The 21,013-nt window shown below is 47.5% G+C and overlaps 1 protein-coding gene and 1 long non-coding RNA gene across 5 annotated transcripts; one reads left to right on the top strand and one right to left on the bottom strand.

The window, feature by feature from the left end:
- Positions 1-730: 730 nt before the first annotated feature.
- LOC131918450 (uncharacterized) lies at positions 731-5,115 on the bottom strand. Its single transcript, XR_009380981.1, has 2 exons — positions 4,684-5,115; positions 731-1,046 (listed from the first exon to the last, which is right to left on the bottom strand). It is a non-coding gene; the product is annotated as an uncharacterized LOC131918450 (long non-coding RNA).
- Ttll13 (tubulin tyrosine ligase like 13) lies at positions 4,919-20,777 on the top strand. Of its 4 annotated transcripts, none has more exons than XM_059272481.1 (15): positions 4,919-5,203; positions 5,708-5,975; positions 6,620-6,660; positions 8,140-8,258; positions 10,273-10,403; positions 10,800-10,956; positions 11,344-11,487; positions 11,834-11,919; positions 12,239-12,470; positions 13,055-13,239; positions 16,456-16,641; positions 18,117-18,297; positions 18,585-18,764; positions 19,335-19,653; positions 20,030-20,777. In XM_059272481.1, the coding sequence occupies exons 2-15, from the start codon at positions 5,719-5,721 to the stop codon at positions 20,287-20,289; spliced, it is 2,478 nt and encodes an 825-aa protein (XP_059128464.1). In that variant the 5' UTR covers positions 4,919-5,203; positions 5,708-5,718; the 3' UTR covers positions 20,290-20,777. The 4 variants fall into 4 exon arrangements, with proteins under 4 accessions (XP_059128464.1, XP_059128468.1, XP_059128474.1 ...); XM_059272485.1 differs by having other exon boundaries at positions 4,919-5,207; XM_059272491.1 differs by lacking the exon at positions 4,919-5,203 and adding an exon at positions 5,224-5,479 and having other exon boundaries at positions 19,810-20,147.
- Positions 20,778-21,013: the final 236 nt, after the last annotated feature.

The following is a 21,013-nucleotide window of genomic DNA, read 5'->3' as shown; positions in this document are numbered from 1 at the left end:
TAGTTCAAGAAGAACCAACACTTGCAAGTGTGTCTGACTTCCCACACATGCACTGAATAAACATACAAGTTTTCTGGTGTTGTTTGAGACAGGGTCTCACTATGTAGCTTTGACCGGCATCCAACTCACAAGAGATCTGAGTGCCTCTGGCTCCCGAGTGCTAGGATTAAAGGGGTAGCCTGGCTTAGTTTTTTAAAGACCCGCTGGTCCTTTTCCTGCCCCCACATAACAGACGAAGAAATGGTCGTTGACAGTCACTTCAGGTCAGGCAGCAATAACAAAGTCAAGGCTGAAGTGCAGGCCTTGGCTTGCGAGGCCAGAACTTAACACTGGTACAATGTGTAGTTGAGACTGTTTACCCATGATGGTAATGCCGTCTAAAAGTTGGTGGCCTCCTGGGATCTTTCAACAACCAAGTTCCTGTACCCCAATCTGTAGTTGAGTCAATCTGGGAAGTTTTTAAAAGTCTCGTTGCTGAGTTAGGTATGATGGTACACACCTGTCATCCTAGCATTTGGGAGGCTAGGGCAGGAAGACTGCCACAGATTCAAGGCCAGCTTGAGCTACAAGCACCACCCCTGTTTAAAAAAAGAGAATGGAGAGATGGCTCAGCAGTTCAGAGGGATGACTGAGCCAGGCTGGGGAAGCAGATTTCTGTGACGTGGAGGGTATCCAGGGCTCCATGAGAAGACCCTGTCTACAAAACAAAAAATACCCAAACCAGACAAAGTGGTATAACACCTTTAATCCCATCACTCAGGAGGCAGAAGCAGGCAGATCTCTGTGAATTTGAGTATATCTTGGTTTACATAGTGAGATCCAGGCCTGCCAGGGCTACATAGAAAAACCCATCTCAAAACAAAACAAAAACACCCACAAATATTAGGACCAACTTCTTTGGGATTCCTATGTAGACCGAAGACCTGAAGCTCTCCAAGAATCCTTCAGGCCTCCAGGGCCAGAAAGGGACTGCTGAGACATGCAGCCTTGTAGACTGAACTACTACTGAACAACAACTCTTGGCTTCTCCAGTGTGAGACAACCTCCTATACATAGAGAGAGAATATGGAGAATATTATAAACAAAGCTTTGTTCCTTTAGAGAACCCTGACTAATATTCCTGCACAAGATTTGAACGAGATCAAGCCAAGCCAACCAACATTCCAATACAGATGGGGAGTCTTTTTTTTTTTTTTTTTTTTTGGTTTTTTGAGACAGGGTTTCTTTGTGTAGCTTTGTGCCTTTCCTGGAACTCACTATTGTAGCCCAGGCTGGCCTTGAACTCACAGAGATCCACCTGGCTCTGCCTCCCAAGTGCTGGGATTAAAGGCTTGTGCCACCACTGCCTGGCTAGATGGGGAGTCTTTGAAGACACAGTTTATTTAAGTAGATTTCAGGGAATCTATTTTTTTGTTTGTTTGTTTTTTGAGACAGGATTTGTCTACATAGCCCTGGCTGTCCTGGAACTTACTGTATAGATCAGGCAAGCCTTGAATGCTGAATGAGATCTGCCTGTAATGCCAGGATTAAACATGAGCACCCAACACACAGCCTTTTTAGGAATTCTAGTATACACCTAGAACTCTCTGTAGCTCAGGATGACCTTGAACTTCTGACTCTCCTGCCACCCCCTCCCACATGCTGGGGTCACAGATGAATGCCACTATGTCTGTTTCCTGGGATATTGGAGATCAAACCCAGGGCTTTGTGATTTGTGAGCATTAAGCCATCAGTCTACCCAACTGATCTACATCCCAACCCCATGTCTTTACGTTCATTAATTAACTTAGTGTGTGTGAGTGTGTGTCTAGATTAGGGGATAAATTTGGGGAAGTCTGTTTTCTCCTACCTTAGGAATCCTGAGGCGTTTCTAACTTAGGCCCTCAGCCTTGGCTTCCTTTACCTGCTGAGCCATCTTGAAGCCCCTGCCCTTACTTATTTTATGCAAATGCCTTGATTTAAATTATGAGGTTACTACCAGATTACATCACTTTTCAGAGTCAGTAACATAATGATCTTGAGAAGTATAGAAAAGAACTTGGCAAGAGATATCAAGTCCTAAATACACACTTTTTGTTCTCTTGTTATAGGTATGAAATTTAAATTTAAAAGATTGTACACTTAGCATACGTATCTTACAGAATTCCATCTACATTATGAACTCACTCTCCAGAAGAAATGTCATACTCAACAACACCTTAAACTTAAGGGAGAGTTTGATGGTGCAGGTTTCAAAGTAAATAAGTACGTATTGAATTGACCTGTTGAGGACCAAATGTTTCATTTGTTTACAGCTCAGATGTCAGGGTGATGTAACCTTAGGGTACACTTTTCCTGCACTTACAATGTTTGCTTATTTACTTACTTGAAACCCCTTTAAGGAGTAACAAGGTCAGCCTATTTGTTGATATATATATATATATATATATATATATATATAGAGTTTTTGTTTTTCAAGACAGGGTTTCTCTAACAGCTCTGGCTGGTTGTTCTGGAACCCACTCTGTAGACCAGGCTGGTCTCAAACTCAGAGATCCACCTGTCTACCTCCCAAGTGCTGGGATTAAAGGTGTGTGCCACTACCACCTGGCTAGAATAATACTTTCTTAAATCACATAGAATGCTGATTTTTTTTTTAGTTTTTCCAGACAGGGTTTCTCTGTGTAGCTTTGGAGCCTGTCCTGGAACTCACTCTGTAGCCCAGGCTGGCCTCGAACTCACAGAGATCCACCTGCCTCTGCCTCCCGAGTGCTGGGATTAAAGTCGTGCGCCACCACCGCCCGGCAGAATGCTGATTTTAAGACTAAAAGAATGAGTGTCTGGAGAGGTGGCTCAGCAGTGAAGAGCACTTACTCCTCTTATAGAGAACCAGGGTTTACTGTGGAAATCAGTATGGCAGTTTCTCAGAAAATTGGGAATCGATCTACCTCAAGACCCAGCCATACCACTGTTGAGCATATACCCAAGGAATGCTCAATCATACCACAAAGATACATGCTCAACTATGTTCATAGCAGCATTATTCGTAATAGCCAGAACCTGGAAACAACCTAGATGCCTGTCAACTGAAGAATGGATTAAGAAAATGTGGTACATCTACACAATGGAGTACTACTCAGCAGAGAAAAACAATGACAGCATGAAATTTGTAGGCAAATGAATGGAACTAGAAAATATCACCCTGAGTGAGGTCAACCAGACCCAGAAGGACAAACATGGTATGTGCTCACGTATAAGTGGATTCTAGATATAAAGCAAAGAACAATCAGACTGCAACCCACAGAACCAGGGAGGCTCCATAGCAGGGGGGACCCTAGGATGACTGTGGCTTATAATAAGTTTTGGTTTCACTCAATCACTGAGCAAGCATCAGTGAAACATTTCACTATTAGGATAAGAATGTGTACTGTATCAAGCTGATGATAGAAAAAAAAATTTAAAAAAAAATCAAACAGGGTTTGGTTCCTTGCACCCACATGGCAGCTAACAACCATATGTGACTCCAGTTCCAGAGAACTGACGACCTCTTCTGGCCTCTGAGGGCATTGCACACATGTGGTACACATACATAAATGCATGCAAAACACGCATACACATAAAACAATACGTAAATCTTTAAAAGAATATAAGAGGGGGCTGGAGAAATGAATCAGTGGTTAAGAACACTGGCTGCTCTTCCAGAGGACCTGGGTATGATTCCCAGCACCCACATGACAGCTCACAACCATCTGTAACCCCAGTTACAGCAGATCCAATCCCCTCCTCTGGCCTCCTCTAGCTCTGTGCATACATGGAGCACAGGCACTCAGGCACAAAGAAACACACAGACATAATTTTTAATAATTAAAAAATGCTGGAGAAATGGCTCACTGGTTCAGAGGACCCAGGTTCAATCCCCATGGCCCACATGGTGGCTCACAACCATCTGTAACTCCAGTTCCAAGGGGTTTGATGTCCTTTTCTGACTTGCACCACCTCCAAGCAAGAATGTGGTCCACATACATACGTGCAGGCAAAAGCTCATACACATAAATTAGTATTTTTAAAAATTAATGACATAAGCTGCCATTACCACACAACTACTTACTTAAGCACATCTTCAATATTACAGGGTAAGCAGAAAATACTCATATTCATGTAACTTCTAGAATGTTTGTCGTTTTATGAACAAAAATTGTTCGAATCTTCTCTGGGTTTTGCCACACAAAATAATCTGAATTTTAACAAGTTGGGTTGGGTTTGGTGGAGGAAGCGAGTGGAATTCAAAGTGGGAGAATGTCAAGTATAGGAAGGCGACAATGACAGAGCAGTGGCATGAGGTAACATTTCCTTTTCTTTCAGTTAAAAAATTATTTCTTTATGGTGGTGGGCACCATGCCACGGCGTGGGTATAGCGGTCAGAGGACAACTTACTGTTGTCCTGGCTCTCATCTTCCACCACGTGGGTTCAGGGAGTCGAACTCAAGTCCTCTGGCTTGTCAGCAAGCACTTTTACCCGCTGAACCACTCTCTTCCCCTATTCTGTAATTAGTTAATGGAACTGTTTCAGGCTTATCAGGGTGAAAACCTTGGAAGGCATGTGTCCTAATCGCTGCTGTCCCTGTCAAGGGCGGGGACTTTTCTCATGGCACCATTTCTAAAATGCAGAAGAAACACAAGCGACTATTTGTCTCAAATACATACTTGTTTGCCTTGGCCATGGGAATCCAGGAAAGTCACCAATGCGTGAGGACTACAAGTCCCATAATGCATTGGAAAGAATCCCGCTTAGCTGAACGCGGGCTCTTATACACTTTGACCTCCAGCCGCACCCGGCAAAACCCGACAGTCGGGGGCCAAGATGGCTTCGGCTGGCACCAAAAGGGGTGTGGTTCCCGGGAAGGCCACGCCCCCAGAACGCTACTCCAATAGGGGCCGCCTTCGTGTCCATAGCGACGGCGGCGGCGGCGGCCGTCGGCTTGCTTAAGGAGGCGCCGCCGCCGCCAGGATCTCGGAGCTAGGAGTTAACCCCGAGGGGGAGCGGGCTCCCCCTCGCGACGGCGGGGACAGACAGTCCTGTGGAACGAAGAGACGGTCCTCGACGTCCAGCAACGCCCAGGAAGAGCTGCAGCGGGCGAGGGGCGGCCATGAGCGACCAGCTGAGGCCAGCCCCGGGCTGCTAGGGGCAACTCCAGCAGCCCCTGAGCTCTCCTCGGAACCTCGGGTGGGCAGTGTCTGCCGTGGGTTTCCTTTCCTCTATCCGAGCCCAAAGGGTATCAGCCATCAGATGCCCGACCCCGACGTGTTCACATAGGGAAACTGAATCCTGGCTCGGGGAAAGGGCCGGCCCGAGAACCTTTGATCATCAGCTGTATTTTAAAGCAAAGAATCATCCAGTTCTGTCAGCCACCTCTCTTCCCATTCAGGAAAGAAAACAGCCGCGATCTTGGCTTCGGCCAGCTCTGTTCTGCATGCACTGCAGTGTTTTGAATGATCCAGGGTAATCCTGGATGATGATGGGGTCTTTTAGTTAAGGACTTTACATCCTACCAACATCCCATGCTCTCCCCATAGCCCTCTACTTGGAAACAACCTAGTCTACAGTAGAATTGGTCTGAAAGGGCAGCATTTCCTTATAGCTCCATAAAGGGTCTCTGGGTGAATTCCTGCAGGACTTCCTGGGCCTGGAAGGAGGTCTGATATTTCATTCCCATCCCTTTCCCCTTAGAATCTCAGAGGATGGAGCCCAGTACCTGTAAGACCAGTGAATCTGAGGAAGACTATGTTGAGGAAGAAGAGTCTGAGGAAGAGTGTGTTAGAGAAGAAGCGACCACCCCCAACTCTTCCCAGCAGGCACTTGCAAAGGCTGACTATAAAGAGTTTGAGAATGGGGTTACCTTATCTGTTGTGGCCAAGAAAATCCCAAAGAAAATCCTAAGTGTAACAGACACAGATGATTTGGAAGCTGGGAGGAGAAAGAGGAAGCGGAAACGGAGGTAACTTTTCCCTAGATCCCCACAGATCTGGCTCTAGAGAGTCAGCCCTTCGGCCTCACACCGCCATCTAAGCTTTTCACATTAGCCTTTGGGAGAGGAGAGGAGAGCCAGGTTGTGGTGCACGTCCATCAATAATCCCAGCAATAGGAAGGCTGAGACAAAAGAATTACTATGTATTCCAGGCCAGTTTGGGATCCTGATTCAAAAACCATATAACAATGGGCTGATGGGATGGCTCAATTGGGAAAAAGAGTTTGGTGCACAGCATGAAGGCTTGAGTTTGAATCCCCAGTGCTCACACACACACAAACCAGTCATGGTGGCATATGCCTTTGATCCCAGCACTCAGGGGCAGGCTGATCGATCGCTGAGTTCCAGGCCATCCAGGGCTACACAGAGAAACCCCCTCTTGAAAACCCAAAAAGAAAGAAAGGCTGCTGCAACAGAAAAAAAAAAAATCAGAGCCATTTGGGTCTGCCCAGCTTGGAATTGTAGCATGTTGGTTTGGTATTTAAGATAATACTTCTAGAGAAAATGAATTTGTATTATAAATCCCTTAGCTATTTCTTTACCTGGGCTCCTGGCTGCCTGGAGCCTATCCTTCCCTCCTACTCTGCCTGATTTCTGTTCTTCCTTCATTTCAGACCCCTGGCCATCAATCTGACCAACTGCAAGTATGAGAGTGGTAAGCACTGGGATCATCACTCACAGCCGTGTGTGCAAGAGGGACTGTTGTTGTTCTTCCTGGGACAGAACCACAGCCATTCTCCCAGCCCCTGGCTCCTGCCTAGGTTACCTACTGCCTACACTGAGGTCCCCAGGCTGAGCTCCTGGCAGCGGAGATGTCCATATTTCAGCTAGTCTCACTGGTAGGGAAGGCATCTCCAGTTAGCTGGCAAAAAGAAACAAACAAATAAAAACCCACAAGCCAGGCACTTGGGAGGCAGAGGCAGGCAGATTTCTATGAGTTCCAGGCCAGCCTGGCCTACATAGTGAGTTGACAGCCAAGGCTACATAGTGAGACCCTGGGGGGGGGGACTAAAAAATAAATAATGATAATCATTTAAAGGGGGGGCTGATATAACTCATTGGTAGAATACTTGTCTAATATGCATGAAGCCTTGGGTTTGATCCTCAGCACCCCATTAAACTGGTCCTGGTAGCTTCTGCCAGCATTTAGAAGATGGAGTCAAAAGGATCAGAAGTTCAAGGTAATCCTTAGTTTCATAGCCAGCAAAAAACAAGACAAAAAGTCTGTGGGAGTGTCACCATTGCCCTGCCCTTCAAATGAGGAACAGAAGGAAAAGTTAAAACTGCTTTTGGGACTGGAGAGATAGCTCATTATATACATGCACTTGTCAACAAGGCTGAGAACCAAAGTTCAATTTTGGGGACCCACATGGCAGAGGGAGACCCCTGCAAATTATCTTCTGACCTCCACATGCGTGATCTGACACTCATGTGCCCACCTACACATACATGATTAAAAATAATGAAAATCTTTTTTTTTGCTTTTTGTTTTTGTTTTTTTAGATAGGGTTTTCTTTGTGTAACCCTGGCTGTCCTAGAACTCCCTCTGTAGACCAAGCTTGTCTTGAACTCCCAGAGATCCACCTGCCTCTGCCTCCTGAGCGATAGGATTAAAGGTGTGCACCACCACTGCCCAGCAAAATGATGAATATCTTAAAGAGCAAGCAAACAAAATCCCAGCTGTTTTTTGAAAGGTTGAGAATTTAGCTCAATGGGTAGGTTTAATCTCCAACACCACAAAAACCAAAAAACTGTGTTTTTCCCAAGAGACTCTCAAGGGGCGTAACAATGAAAAGTTATAGCCCAGCTAGGTCAAGGTTTTCATCTGTCTCCTCCTCTCCCTACTGACATCTGTACAAAGAGCCACTCAGAGTCTTAGATGCCAGTGTGCTCTGACTGAGGGCTAGCTGTATATCCAAACAGTCCTGACCCAGAGCAGCAGAGTCTAGCTCTTGTTTTCTCCGCTAGCCTCATGAACTTAGATTGCAGCCTGGTCACTATAAGGCTGAGATAAGAACCACATGCCTTTACAGTCTGCTCTCTGGTCAGGCCTGCTCCTTCCTCGGCCCAGCTAGAGTCCCGGGGCTCATGGCTGGTGCCCAGGCTGGCAGCATTACTCTTCCTGTCTCTGCAGTGCGCCGGGCAGCCCAAATGTGTGGCCTGAAGGAAGTGGGGGAGGATGAAGAGTGGACTGTGTACTGGACAGACTGCTCTGTCTCACTGGAACGAGTCATGGACATGAAGAGGTTTCAGGTACCAATGTCCTGGCCCAACATCCAAAATGAGCATTCCCACCCTGGCTGCCCTGACAGGGGAACATTGCCTCTTTCCATTGCTGTGCCTTATACAGACAGGGAGGCCACCCCCAGGTCTTCTGCTCCAATAAAAATATTCTCCTCTTGGCTCTCTGGAGCTTCTGTTACCTGAAGTAAGTGTTGGGTGGGGACGTCCCTGTCACATTATTTGTTCTGACTGGTGGCTTCTAACTAGCCCGCCTGCCTCATTGAGAGCAGGTGTGCCCATCTTGGGGCGAGGCCTAGAAAGCTGCTTCAGGGCTAATAGCAGAAGGCTAGGGATTTGGCTCAGTGCTCTGTGGTACAGTGCTTGCCTAGTATGCAAAAGGAACCAAGTTCAATTGCCAGGATCTAAAAAAAAGGGGGGGGGGGCGCTAATGATTAGGCCAGATGGATGGTTTATTATCTAAGCAGCTTAGCATCACACATCTACCAAGAGAGTGTGGAAGAGCCAAGTGTGCTGAGAGGTAGCGTGGAAGAGCCAAAGGTGGTAATATACACCAGTGATCCCAGCACTTGGGGGTGGAAACGAGGAGCAGGAGGAGCTCAAGGCCATCCTACATAAGACCCAGCCTCAAAAAAAGAAATACACACACACACACACACACACACACACACACACACACACGTACCCGACAGAGAAGAGGGGCAGGAGAGAGAGCCAGCCAACAATCGTATGCATGGGGCTGGGCATGGTATGGTGGTACAGGACAGTAATCCCAGCCGTCAGCAAGCTGAGTCAAGAGGATGAGGTATTTGAGGCTATCTATCCTGGGCTGTCTATCAAGACCCTGGCTCAAAACAACAAAAAACAAGACAGTGTGTCATCGTGTCTGGTGAAGTCATGTGTGGCTTAATGATGAGGATACATGTGTAAAGAGTGGATTGGTAGGCGATTTCCTCCCGGGAACACCGGAAGTGCAGTAAACAAATGTCTGTCCAGTCTCTAGGTGATGAGGTTTTTCTAGGACCGCCATTTGGTCTGTGCTTTGTCCTTACCTGAAATGTCGTTATGCAGTACGTGACTAATTCAAAAGGGTCTGTAGGCTTCTCTAGGGGAATCGAGAAAGGGAGCCCAGGACACTGTGACTTGTCCTAACCTAGTCTTAAGGGGGAAGCTTGGAGAGAGTAACGGCTCTAAATGCTGGAGAAGCTGCAAAGAAGGGCTAGGCAGGGAGCAGCTGTCAGATGAGGATTACTAGTTACCAGCTTTACCAAGGGATTCCTATGTACCGGCCAGATACTCTTAGGTGTTTTTATATTGCTTCTTCATTAAATCCTTAGCATGCCTGAGTGTCAGAGAGCGGTATGTTAAAAAGAGGACAGGAAGGCTCAGAACACAGAGTTCACACAGCTAGTGACTGTGGGAGGCAGCTGGATGCGCTCTGCTGTCTCAGGCTTCTGCCTTCCATCCCTGCAGGGTAGACCAGCTAAGGGCCCCAGCAGACCCCCTCTCGTGCCGGGTGGTCTCTGGGTGCTGTGGCATGCATTCCCTACAGTCCTTTTGGTTTCCTTTTCTCCTCTGTGTCTTCATGGAAATGCGTTTCTTATTATTTCTTTATGTTATCGTGTCTCATTCTTCTTTTAAAAGTAAGTGTGTGTGTGTTGCTGAGAACTGAACCTAGGACCTCATGCCCACTGGTCAAACACTCCATCACTGAGCCTTATCTTGGTGGACCAAGGATGTGAGACGGTGGCTGGAGAGCACAAGGTCCGGGCTAGTCTACCCTTTTCTAGCTGTCCTCTCCTTTCTCAGCCTCGCTGTAAATGTGTACTGGGGAGAGGCCATGGAGTGACTTCCCACCTGCCTTATGGAAGCTTCCTGTTTCACCCTTGCTGACTAGATACAGCGCCATCCTCCCCTGGGACTTGCTTTCCTTTCCAGTCCCTTTCTATGGCTCCGTGGGATGCCCAGGTCCTGGGAACTGCCACGTGCTACAGGGGGGCAGTATAACCAACTGACTCTGTTTCAGAAAATCAACCACTTCCCTGGCATGACAGAAATCTGCCGCAAAGATCTGCTGGCTCGGAACCTCAATCGCATGCAGAAGCTCTACCCTACCGAGTACAACATCTTCCCACGAACCTGGTGTCTCCCTGCAGAGTGAGTGAGCCGAGATCCTGGGGGCAGGGTAAGGAGGCACTCTCTGTGGTCTTGTGACCCAGACCTGTTTAAGAGGGTTGGAACTGGACCAAGAAAGATTCAGCTGACCGGGCGGTGGTGGCACACGCCTTTAATCCCAGTACTCGGGAGGCAGAGGCAGGTGGATTTCTGTAAGTTTGAGGCCAGCCTGGTCTACATAGCAAGTACAGGCTAGCCAGGGCTACAGAGAGAGACTGTCTCAAAAAAAAAAAAAATTCAGCTGGCCAAAGCAGAAGTGGGTCCGAGGCTAAGTGCTCCAAGAAGAGCCTGGAAATAGATAACAAGAAGATGGCCATGGGGGTCCCAGGACAGTCAGGATGCACAGAAACCCTTTGACCAGCCTCTCTCTGCACGTAGCTATGGGGACTTCCAGGCCTACGGTCGTCAGCGGAAAACCCGCACTTATATCTGCAAGCCAGATAGCGGCTGTCAGGGGCGTGGCATCTTTATCACCAGAACCCCTAAGGAAATCAAGCCAGGAGAGCATATGATCTGCCAGCAGTACATCACCAAGGTGAAGGCCACCTCGGAACCCCCAGGCCTTTCCCCACACTGGGATGCCTTATCCCTTGTACATCAGGGCAGAAGTCAATTATAGGCTCGTGCCCTCTCTGCTGTCCTTATTATCTTACAGACTCTAGCCATTGTTCAGAGCTAGCTAGCCTTGGTTTGACTCACAGCTTTCCCGTATCCCAGACATATGATCTTGGGCAGTTATCTGGCCCTTTCCTTGGCACTGTTTCCTCACTGTTAAATAAGAATAACAACAGTTACTGCTTTATATGATTATTGTGAGGATTCAACGTGTTATATAGTGGAAGCACCTGTAATAACCATATATTGCATGTAATAAGCACTTTAGAAGTTCATTAGTATTCCCTCTGGGTTTGCGTGCTCTTAGCCCTTCCTCATTGATGGCTTCAAGTTTGACATGCGAATCTATGTTCTGATCACTTCCTGTGACCCTCTCCGGATCTTCATGTATGAGGAAGGCCTGGCCCGTTTTGCCACCATGCCGTATGTGGAACCTAGCCATAACAACCTGGTGAGGAGGCAGGGTGGCCCCCTCTTCTCCTTCATTGCCATGAGTGCCTTGGTTCTAGGGACAAGCATGGCAGGAAAAATTGTCATTGCCAGCCATGACCAAGGAAGGGAGCCAGTGAGAGTCATAGCACCTTGGGGAGCCCTTGCTGGGTGGTGACCAAGGAAAGGTTCTGTCTGAAGTTACCAAGAACAGCCTCTTTCCCAGGATCATACAGGACAGTCCCTGGTGAAGAGGGCCAGGTGATGAGCAATTTTGAGGCAGAGCAGTGGGTAATAAGAAGGCACCCAAGGGCTGGAGAGGCCACACAGAGGCAGTGTGAGCCAATATAAGGCCATTCACTTCACAGGAGGACGTGTGTATGCACCTGACCAACTATGCAATCAATAAACACAATGAGAATTTTGTCCGGGATGATGCTGTGGGCAGTAAGAGGTATCCCCTATTCTGTTTTCCCTTGCTTCCTCTGCCTTTAGTCCCACAGTCTCAGGAGCCCACGAAACCCATCTGGCTCTTGGGAAGCTGATTTCTCAGGAGTCTCTGACTTTGAAGACCCTAGTCCTGTGTCTGAGCTCTAAGTGCAGACTCAACCACCTAGGGCCCTAGTAACTAATCCCAGCTCCCAGCTGCTAGCAGCCCTTTGAAACCCAGGGTCCCAAACACGGAATTGGGGTTAACATCAGGGAGCCTCCTGCCTGCAGCCAGGCCCTGCTGGCATGGAAATCGGTCTTCCTCTGAGCACTGGGCCTCATAGGAAGCTGTCGACACTCAATGCCTGGCTGCGAGAGCACAGCTATGACCCCCGAGAGCTGTGGGGGGACATCGAGGACATCATCATCAAAACCATCATCTCAGCCCACTCTGTTCTTCGCCACAACTACCGAACCTGTTTCCCCCAATATCTGTGTGGAGGTACATGTGCCTGCTTTGAGATCCTGGGTTTTGACATCTTACTGGACCACAAGCTCAAACCCTGGCTTCTAGAGGTAAGACTTCTCTCCTCAACTTGCCAAGGCCAAAGTCAGAGGCCTCACCCTGGGAGGAGTGTACTTACACAGTAGAATAGGGAGGATGAGGAGGTAGAAGTCTCAGGGTGGGCAAGAACCAGGTGAAAGCATAAGATTTTCTCATTTCCCAAGACAAACACTGGTGGTCTTTGCCCTCTACAATAGTAATTCAAACTGAGCATGTCCGTAATCTCAGTGCTTGGGAAGCAGAAGAAGGAGGATTATGATTTCAGAATGAGCCTCAGCTACATAGTGAATCTGAGGCTAGCCTGGATTCTATGAAACCCAGTCTCAAAAACCCAAGGAAAGCAAGCAAGCAAGCAACATAGCAATCCATGTTTAGGACTCCTCAGTGCTCCTTGAGTGAGTCTAGCCCTTCAGGACCCTGTAGAGGCAGTCAAATTGTCTGGTTTTCTCTCACTAGCCCGTAGATGGGTCAGATCTCTCCTCAGGTGTTGGCTCAGGCCACAGGAGGGAGCTGTTTCTCCCCAGACTAGACCTGCAACAGACCAGCCCCTGCTCAGGTGGTCTAGGAAAGGGACAATAAGGACTCCTCTCGGCAGGTAAACCACTCCCCAAGCTTCACCACAGACTCTCGCCTGGATCGAGAGGTGAAAGATGCACTTCTCTGTGATGCCATGAACCTTGTCAACCTCCGGGGCTGTGACAAAAAGAAGGTGATCGAAGAGGACAAACGTCGAGTCAAGGAGCGGCTTTTCCCATGCCACCAACAGCCACGAGAGGCCAGGTGTGTCCGGTGTCTAATAGATATTTGTTTACTTGAGTCAGGTCTCTGCCTGGCCTGGGACTAGATATGTAGACCAGGTTGGTCTCAAACTCACAGAGAGCTGCCGGCCTCTGCCTCCCAGTTGCTGGGATTAAAGGTGTGCATCACTATGTCCAGTTTATTTATTTTTAAGTTAATATAGCACATGTTTAGTGTGTGTGTGTGTGTGTGTGTGTGTGTGTGTGTGTGTGTGTGTGTTTCTGTACTGGGCCAGGCCAGACCTGTGCTCAGAGGACAACATGTGGTAGTTGGTTCTCTCCTTCCACCATGTTGGAGCATGGGAATTGAACTCGGGTCCTTAGGCTTGGCAGCGAGTATCATTATCCGTTGACCCACCCTGCAGGTCCTGGTGGGTGTTTACTTGTACAACTTAACTTCTTTGTTATTACTTTCCTGAGAGAAGGAGCTGATTAGCTGAAAATTTTTTTTGCATAGATAATACACTACATATTGTAGAGACATATTTTTAAAAAATACATTGAGTAGTCTTTTTCATGCCCCTCTCCTGCAGTAAATCAGTTTTCAGCTGACTCATGTTACTATTGTATATTTATATTTGTACAAGCATTTAAAAGTCTAGATAACCGGGCGGTGGTAGTGCACGCCTTTAATCCCAGCACTCAAGGAGGCGGATCTTTGTGAGTTCGAGGCCAGCCTGGTCTATAGAGCGAGATCCAGGACAAGAACCAAAACTATACGGAGAAACCTTGTCTCGAAAAACAAAAAAATAAAAAATAAAATAAAATAAAATAAAAAATAAATAAAAATGAAAGTCTAGATGTGGGGCTGGAGAGATGGCTGAGCGGTTAAGAGCACTGGCTGCCATTCCAAAGGACCTAGGTTCAATTCCCAGCACCCACATGGTGGCTTGAAATCATCTGTAACTCCAGTCCTAGGGGATCTGACCCCCACCTTTGTGGGCACTGCACATACATACACAGTCATACAGGCAGGCAAAACATCCTCACGTGTAAAAATAAATATTAAGAAAGTCTAAATGTATTTATACAAAATCCTTTCTCCTGGTATCCCCAGACTGTTAAATAAGTCACACTCTGTAGCTTTCTTCACTAGGCACATAAGGAACTATATGTTGTGTGATCAGCTGGTTGGGGCTGTTTAGTTCTGACACTTATTATTATTATTATTATTTTTTGTTTTTTTCGAGACAGGGTTTCTCTGTGTAGCTTTTCACCTTTCCTGGATCTTGCTTTGTAGACCAAGCTGACTTCGAACTCATAAAGATCTGCCTGCCTCTGCCTCCCGAGTGCTGGGATTAAAGGCGTGCGCCACCACCGCCTGGCCTGACACTTATTTTTTGACACATGTTCTTGCTATATACAGTAGCCCAGTAGCCCAGGCAGGCCTTGAACTAGTGATATACCATAACTCTCAGTTGTTTTTTTTTTTTATTTATTTTCAGAATTTCATAGGTGCATATGGTGTATTTTGGTCAAATTCACCCCCGCCCCCCAACCTGTAACTTCTCCCGGATCCGCCATCGTCACTTCTTGTCTTGTTTTTAATATCCCACTGAGTAGTCTGGTTTGTGTTGTCTGTGTACTCAGTGGAGTGGGGCTGTCCGCTGGAGTGTGGTCTGCACACCGGGAAGCACACTCTTACAGAAAACCGACTATCTGTCCTCCTGGAAGACATCAACTGTCAATAGTTCCTCATCCAGAGATGGGGCTCCTGAGCCCCTCCCCCTCCACTGGAATGTTGACTGTATTGACTTGGTGCAGATACTGTGCAGGTACCCACAGCCACTGTGAGCTCCTGAGAGCGAGCATCTGTTCTGTTAGGTCCAGAAGATACTTCATTTGCTCCAGTCCTCTCTGACCTCTGGCTCTATGATCTTTCCATCCCCTCTTCCACAAAGGTGCCTGAGCCTTGGGGGGGGGGGGGGACTGGTCTGTTTTGTATCAAAGCTCACCTAGAAACCAATTCCTGAGAATCCTTGTAATAATGACATCCAGGAAACAGTTCAGTTGTATATTAAATTGTTTGAGTTATTCTTTATCACCCACTATTTTCACTATAAAATAGTTTACAATAGGTTATAATAGGTTGCTAATACTCAAATTATAATTTGTTAATGAGACATAAAATTGAATTGAATTAACCTGGAGAATAACATTGTTTTTCTCTGTTTGCATTTTGATATACAGAGGCAAAGTGTATTCGATTCCTCGAAATAGCGTTAGGGACTGGCACATAGAGGCCACTCAGATATTTGTGTGGTGAATGGGAGTGAAGGATAATTTGTAAGCACCCTGAATAATCCCAAGAGATGGGGTGGCACATCTGAATGAATCATGTCTGTCATTGGGAAAATGTGTGGAAAATACTGGACTAAAGAAACAAAGGAATCCTGGTGTCATGGTGCAGGACTGGAATTCCAGCACTTAGGAGGTAGAAGCAGGAGGGTCATAAGATCAAGACCAGCTTGAGCCACTTAGCAAGCTCTTGTCTCAGGCAAATGGACAAACAAATGTTAAAACTACAAGAGTTTTTTCTTTTTTACAGTCTAGGAATGAATTGTGTGCCTCACAGCAGTGAGCATGAGGCTGGCTGGCTGGCCTTGATCTCACGAAGAAGCTGAGGCTGGATTTGCACTCTAGCTCCTCTGCCTTCCCACTGTTAGGATTATAAGCCTGTGGCACGTGTACTTTAATCTTTTTCATATATATATATATGTATATATATATATATGAAATATATATATATTTGGTTTTTCAAGACAGGGTTTCTCTGTGTAGTGTTGGTGCCTGTCCTGGATCTTGCTCTGTAGCCCAGGTAGCCCAGGCTGGCCTCAAACTCACAGAGATCTGCCTGCCCCTGCCTCCCGAGTGCTGAGATTAAAGGCATGCGCCATCACCTCCCGGCCTGGTATTACTCTTATAATCAGGAGCCCAAAAGACTGTGGTAACTAGATTGGTTGTTTATGAATAGATCACTCTGAACTTAGGATGAGAATCAAAATTCTGGAAACCACACCTAATTTGATGATTATGTACATGGTGGGGCTAGCTATGAGCTTGGATGCTTCCCTATATAGGCAGGGGTCAGGGAGACCTGACAGCCAGTAGGAGGTTCTGAAAGCCTTGGCCAGTATTCTTTTCCCTCCGGAACATTCTCACAGCCTTCCTCTGACTTCCCTAAGCTTGGTTTCTATAGGCGAGAACAGATTGAGTCATCCCAGGCTGCCATGCAGGACCAGGAACGATATGAAGATTCCCACCTAGGGGGCTACCGGCGGATCTACCCTGGGCCTGACTCAGAGAAATATGCACCCTTCTTCAAGCACAATGGCTCCCTCTTCCAGGAGACTGCTGCTTCCAAGGCCAGAGAGGAGTGTGCCAGGTACCTTGGCTGCATTTTCCTCTGTCCAGGTGGGTTGGGGGCAAATCCTGAAGTTGAATTGCTCCCTAGCAGGGGAAGAGGAAGATGCCACCCACTTGAGAAAGGAGAAATAGAGAAAAAATTCTAACAGGTTCTCCTCTGTGTCCAGGCACACGCAAGCATGCCTTCACTTGAACGTATGATGTGTATGTATGCAATGTATGTGTGCACATTATGCATGCGGAAGCCAGAGGACAGCCTTGGGTGTTGTTCCCGAGCTGCTCACCTTGTTTGTGTGTTTTGTTTGTTTGTTTGTTTGTTTGCGGGGGTTGGATTTTGTTTTTTTGAGACAGGGTTTCTCTGTGTAGTGTTGGTGCCTGTCCTGGATCTCGCTCGGTAGACCAGGTAGCCCAGGCTGGCCTCGAACTCACAGAGATCCGCCTGGCCCTGCCTCCCGAGTGCTGGGATTAAAGGCGTGCATGACTACTGCCCGGCGTTTGTGCATTTTTAAATATGTAAGAATTACATTGACTTATTTTCGTGTGTGTGTGTGTGTGTGTGTGTATACACAGCCCACATGTGGAAGTCAGGAGTCATTGTCTCCTTCTGCCATGTGGGTTCCAGGGAATGAACTCCGGTTGGTGGTAAGCACCTTTCCAACCAGCTGAGCCATCTTGCCAGCTCCACTTTGTTTTTATTCTGTATTGTGATTATTAATTTTTAGAGTCTTTTTTGAAAATGTATTTTTGAAATGGGTCTCAATATACAGCTTTGGCTGGCCGGGAACTTGCTGTATAGATGAGGCTGGCCTCAAATGTGTAGAGATCTGCCTGCCTGTGCTTCCCAAATGCTGGGACTGAGAGTGTGTACCACTATGTCTGGGCCACTTGATTTTTTGAGTCTCTCATTGGCTTGAAACTCACCAAGTAGGCTAGGCTAGCTGGCCAGCAGGAGTCCCAGGGACCTGCCTATTTTTGCCTTTCCGGTACTGAGATACAAGCATGTGCTACCATATCTGGCCTTTTTTTTAAAAAAAAAAAAAAAAAAAAAAAAAAAAAAAAAAAAAAAAAAAAAAAACACAGGTTCTGAGGCTTGAACTCAGGTCATGCTTTCAGGTCAAGGACTTTACTGTCTGAGCTATCATCCCAGTCCACTAACAGATTCTTTTTTTTTTTTTCTTTTTTTCGAGACAGGGTTTCTCTCTGTAGCTTTGGAGCCTAAACTGGAACTCACTCTGTAGCCCAGGCTGGTCTCGAACTCACAGAGATCCTCCTGGCCCTGCCTCCTGAGTGCTGGGATTAAAGGCTTGTGCCACCACCGCCCGGCACAGATTCTGGATGAGTCTTTCCTTTAGTGTGTTTGCTATGCTCTCCCTCGTTCCTTCTCCTCAGCTCCAACACTGCATCATGATTTCCTTTGATTAGCCCATCCTGTTTCCCCTCGCCCCTTCTCCCCGCACAGTCTCTCCCATGTCTGAAACGGCTGTGTCTTGTCAGGCAGCAACTGGAAGAGATTCGCCTCAAGCAGGAACAGCAGGAGAACCCAGGCACCAAGAAGCGAAGGGAGAACAAGGACCAGAACCAGGGTGAATCAGCTGGGGAGAAAAGCCGATCCCGAGCAGGAACACGGGGCCTTGTCACCAGCTTGGCTTATAGAAACCGGAACCGGGAGAAAGAGGTGTCAGGGGCTGCGGCTCTTCTCTTTTCACATGAAACTAAATGGGGACCAGTAGAGAAGGGAATCCCTGCTGTCCTGTCCTCTCCTTGCTCGAGAGAGACGAGTCTCTAACTAGTAAATCGAATCTGACCTTCTGGACCAGAAGGTGAGAGAACGGACAGCTGAGGGAACCTCACAGTGAGATCCAGGGAGGGAAGGCGGTAGAGTGGAGCCGGGGGCCGGAAGCCATCCTTGCTGATGGTTCGAGCCTCATCTTGGACATCCTCTATCTCTCCCGTGCCTTGTAGCTGCTACCAGCACACCTGGACACCATGCAGCCTCAGGACATTGTGGAAGAGGAAGAGCTTGAGCGGATGAAGCTCCTGTTACAAAGAGAGAATCTCATCCGAAGCCTGGGTATTGTAGAGCAGCTCACTCGCATGCTGTACCCCAGCCACCGGGGCCACAGAAAGCTTCATGAGTATCGGGTGAGGGTCCCTGAGAAGCCTCTCACAAAGCCAGGGAACAAGGGCTGTGATGCCAGCACATGGTGGTGGTTACACCAAAGGAGGTTTATGTGATGGTATCTGTCACTGGAGCCTGGGAGAGGGTCTGTTGCTTCCATGATGTCTGTTCCCAGGATCCCTTGGGTTTGGTATTGCAAGCCAGCAAAGTGCAGCTCCCAACTTTCTCAATGGCAAGAGACTTGCTCTCTCTATTCCTGTTTCACAGCAACTCACAACTCATGACTGACAAATAACAAGGCCACCACCATGCTCAGTGGCTTCTGTGTAATCGCCCTAGCATTGCCGATAACCTGGCTCTAATGGGAGCTAAGTAAACAGTCTTGGGCCAACAAAACAGCTGCCGTTTGCACTATTCCCTGGGCTAGTAATGAACCTGTTGGGCCCTCTGTTTTTGTTGAACCCCCAAAGAATAACTAGTTAAACAGTGGCTATGGCCTAGAAGAGATTGTTCTATTTTTCAGTTGCATATTTCTTCCAACACTCTCTCCAGCCTCACAAGAAATATGATAAGGGGCTGCTCTTCTCCTCTAGCCTAGATTTCACCAGGACGGGCTGGGCAGTCAAGAACTGCAACCTGTGAACTTGGTCCCACTGGTGTTCCTGAGAGGGGCTGCCTCAGAACAGGTCCCTCCTCATTTCCTGCAACCACTTCGGCCCCACGAATTGATCCCCAGGATCTTAGGGCCACTATCAAGCATGAATCCCGAAATTGCACAGCGTTCTCGGTGCCATCTGCAGCCCAAGAACTTCAACTGGATAGGAGATCCAGCAGCCATTGGCCACTGTCCATTGTCAATGAAGAAATCTGGGAAGCACTATTTTTCCAGCTCTAGAGTCAGGCTCACTGGCCGTAAGTATACAAAACTAGCTTTGGTCACTTTGACTGGTGTAAATTCCCAGTGGCAAGTATTACAGCTGGGATGATCCCAAGATATAAAGTGGCACTCCTGATAGTGTAGTCATGGGGGAAGGCAGTGGACCCATTTATTTACTTCCTTCTGTCTAGTGACCCTGGTGATAGACATGGCAGAAACAGTCCCAGCCCTCAACAAAGGTTAACAGGGAAATGGACATATAAACAGACTAATAAAATACGTGTGGTAAAGATGCTGGAGGGAAGCATGGGATGCCATTCTTCTGTGTAATTGGACCACAGTTGGGAAAGAGGTGAGAACATCTCTTCCATGAGTACCACAACTTAGTGGGAATCCGTGTTTCTACTGCAGAAGGTCAAGCCAGCAGAAGGCTAGAAGCCATAAACCGAGCCCTGTCAGGATCAGTGCCACCCACTTTAACCCCAAAGCAGGGCTATCTTCTGCAGCCCGAAAGACAGGGAAGTGACTCATGGACCGAATGCTGCACCTTGCCCTCCATGGTAAACTCTGAACACAGAGGAGCAAAGGCTGGGAATCTCACCCTATGCCCTGCCTCTGCACCAGTGCTGCATCATTCCAGCCCACTCCTCAACATCATCCAACACAGGTAAAAGAAGGGAAGCCCAGCACTCAACTAAAAGAGCAAATGGCCTTCAATCATTGCTAATTGAAAGACTGCCACCAAGTTCCAGTTCGAAAAGCTCTGGCCAGGACCTTTGTTGGCAAAACACAGACACCAAGAATTCTTCACCATTCTAAGATTCTTTGGTAAAGATCAAAAAGATCGGTAAAGACTAGACGATGAAGAGCTAAGGCCAGCATGTATGCATCTCTGCTCATCAAGCCTTAGGCTGGGTTTCCCGCCAAGCGATGGGTCTGAACCCTGGTTGTGGCCTGTGGCTGGAGGTCATTGGGCAACAAGGAGTTCCTTCCCGAGTGGAGTCAAATGCCCAAGGTACGGTGTAGTCGCCATCAGAAGATTGCTGAGGGTTCGCCCTTCCTGCCACAGTGGCAGAATCAGGCAGGCCTGGGCAGCCTGTGCCAGAGGGGCGGCTCTGGGCAATGAACCCGTCTTTTTATTAAAGTTTATGTCATTTTCCAGGCGCGTCCTGTGCCTCCTTTCGATCCTCGCGTCTGAGGCAAGCTCTTCTCATTCACAGTTACAATAGGGAAGCCCAGCGTGGTGGTTCAGGCCCGTCATCCCAGTTACTTGGGAAGCTGAGACAAGAAGATGAACTCAAGGCTAGGACAAGTCAGACAGTCAGAAAAAAATGCTTGGTTTCTTTTTCTTTTTTTTTTTAATGGCTAGGGAGATAGCTCAGTGGCAGAAGCTTG

Source organism: Peromyscus eremicus, chromosome 1, assembly GCF_949786415.1.
Source record: "Peromyscus eremicus chromosome 1, PerEre_H2_v1, whole genome shotgun sequence".
NCBI lineage: Eukaryota > Metazoa > Chordata > Mammalia > Rodentia > Cricetidae > Peromyscus > Peromyscus eremicus.
This window is presented reverse-complemented; position numbering and strand designations above follow the sequence as displayed.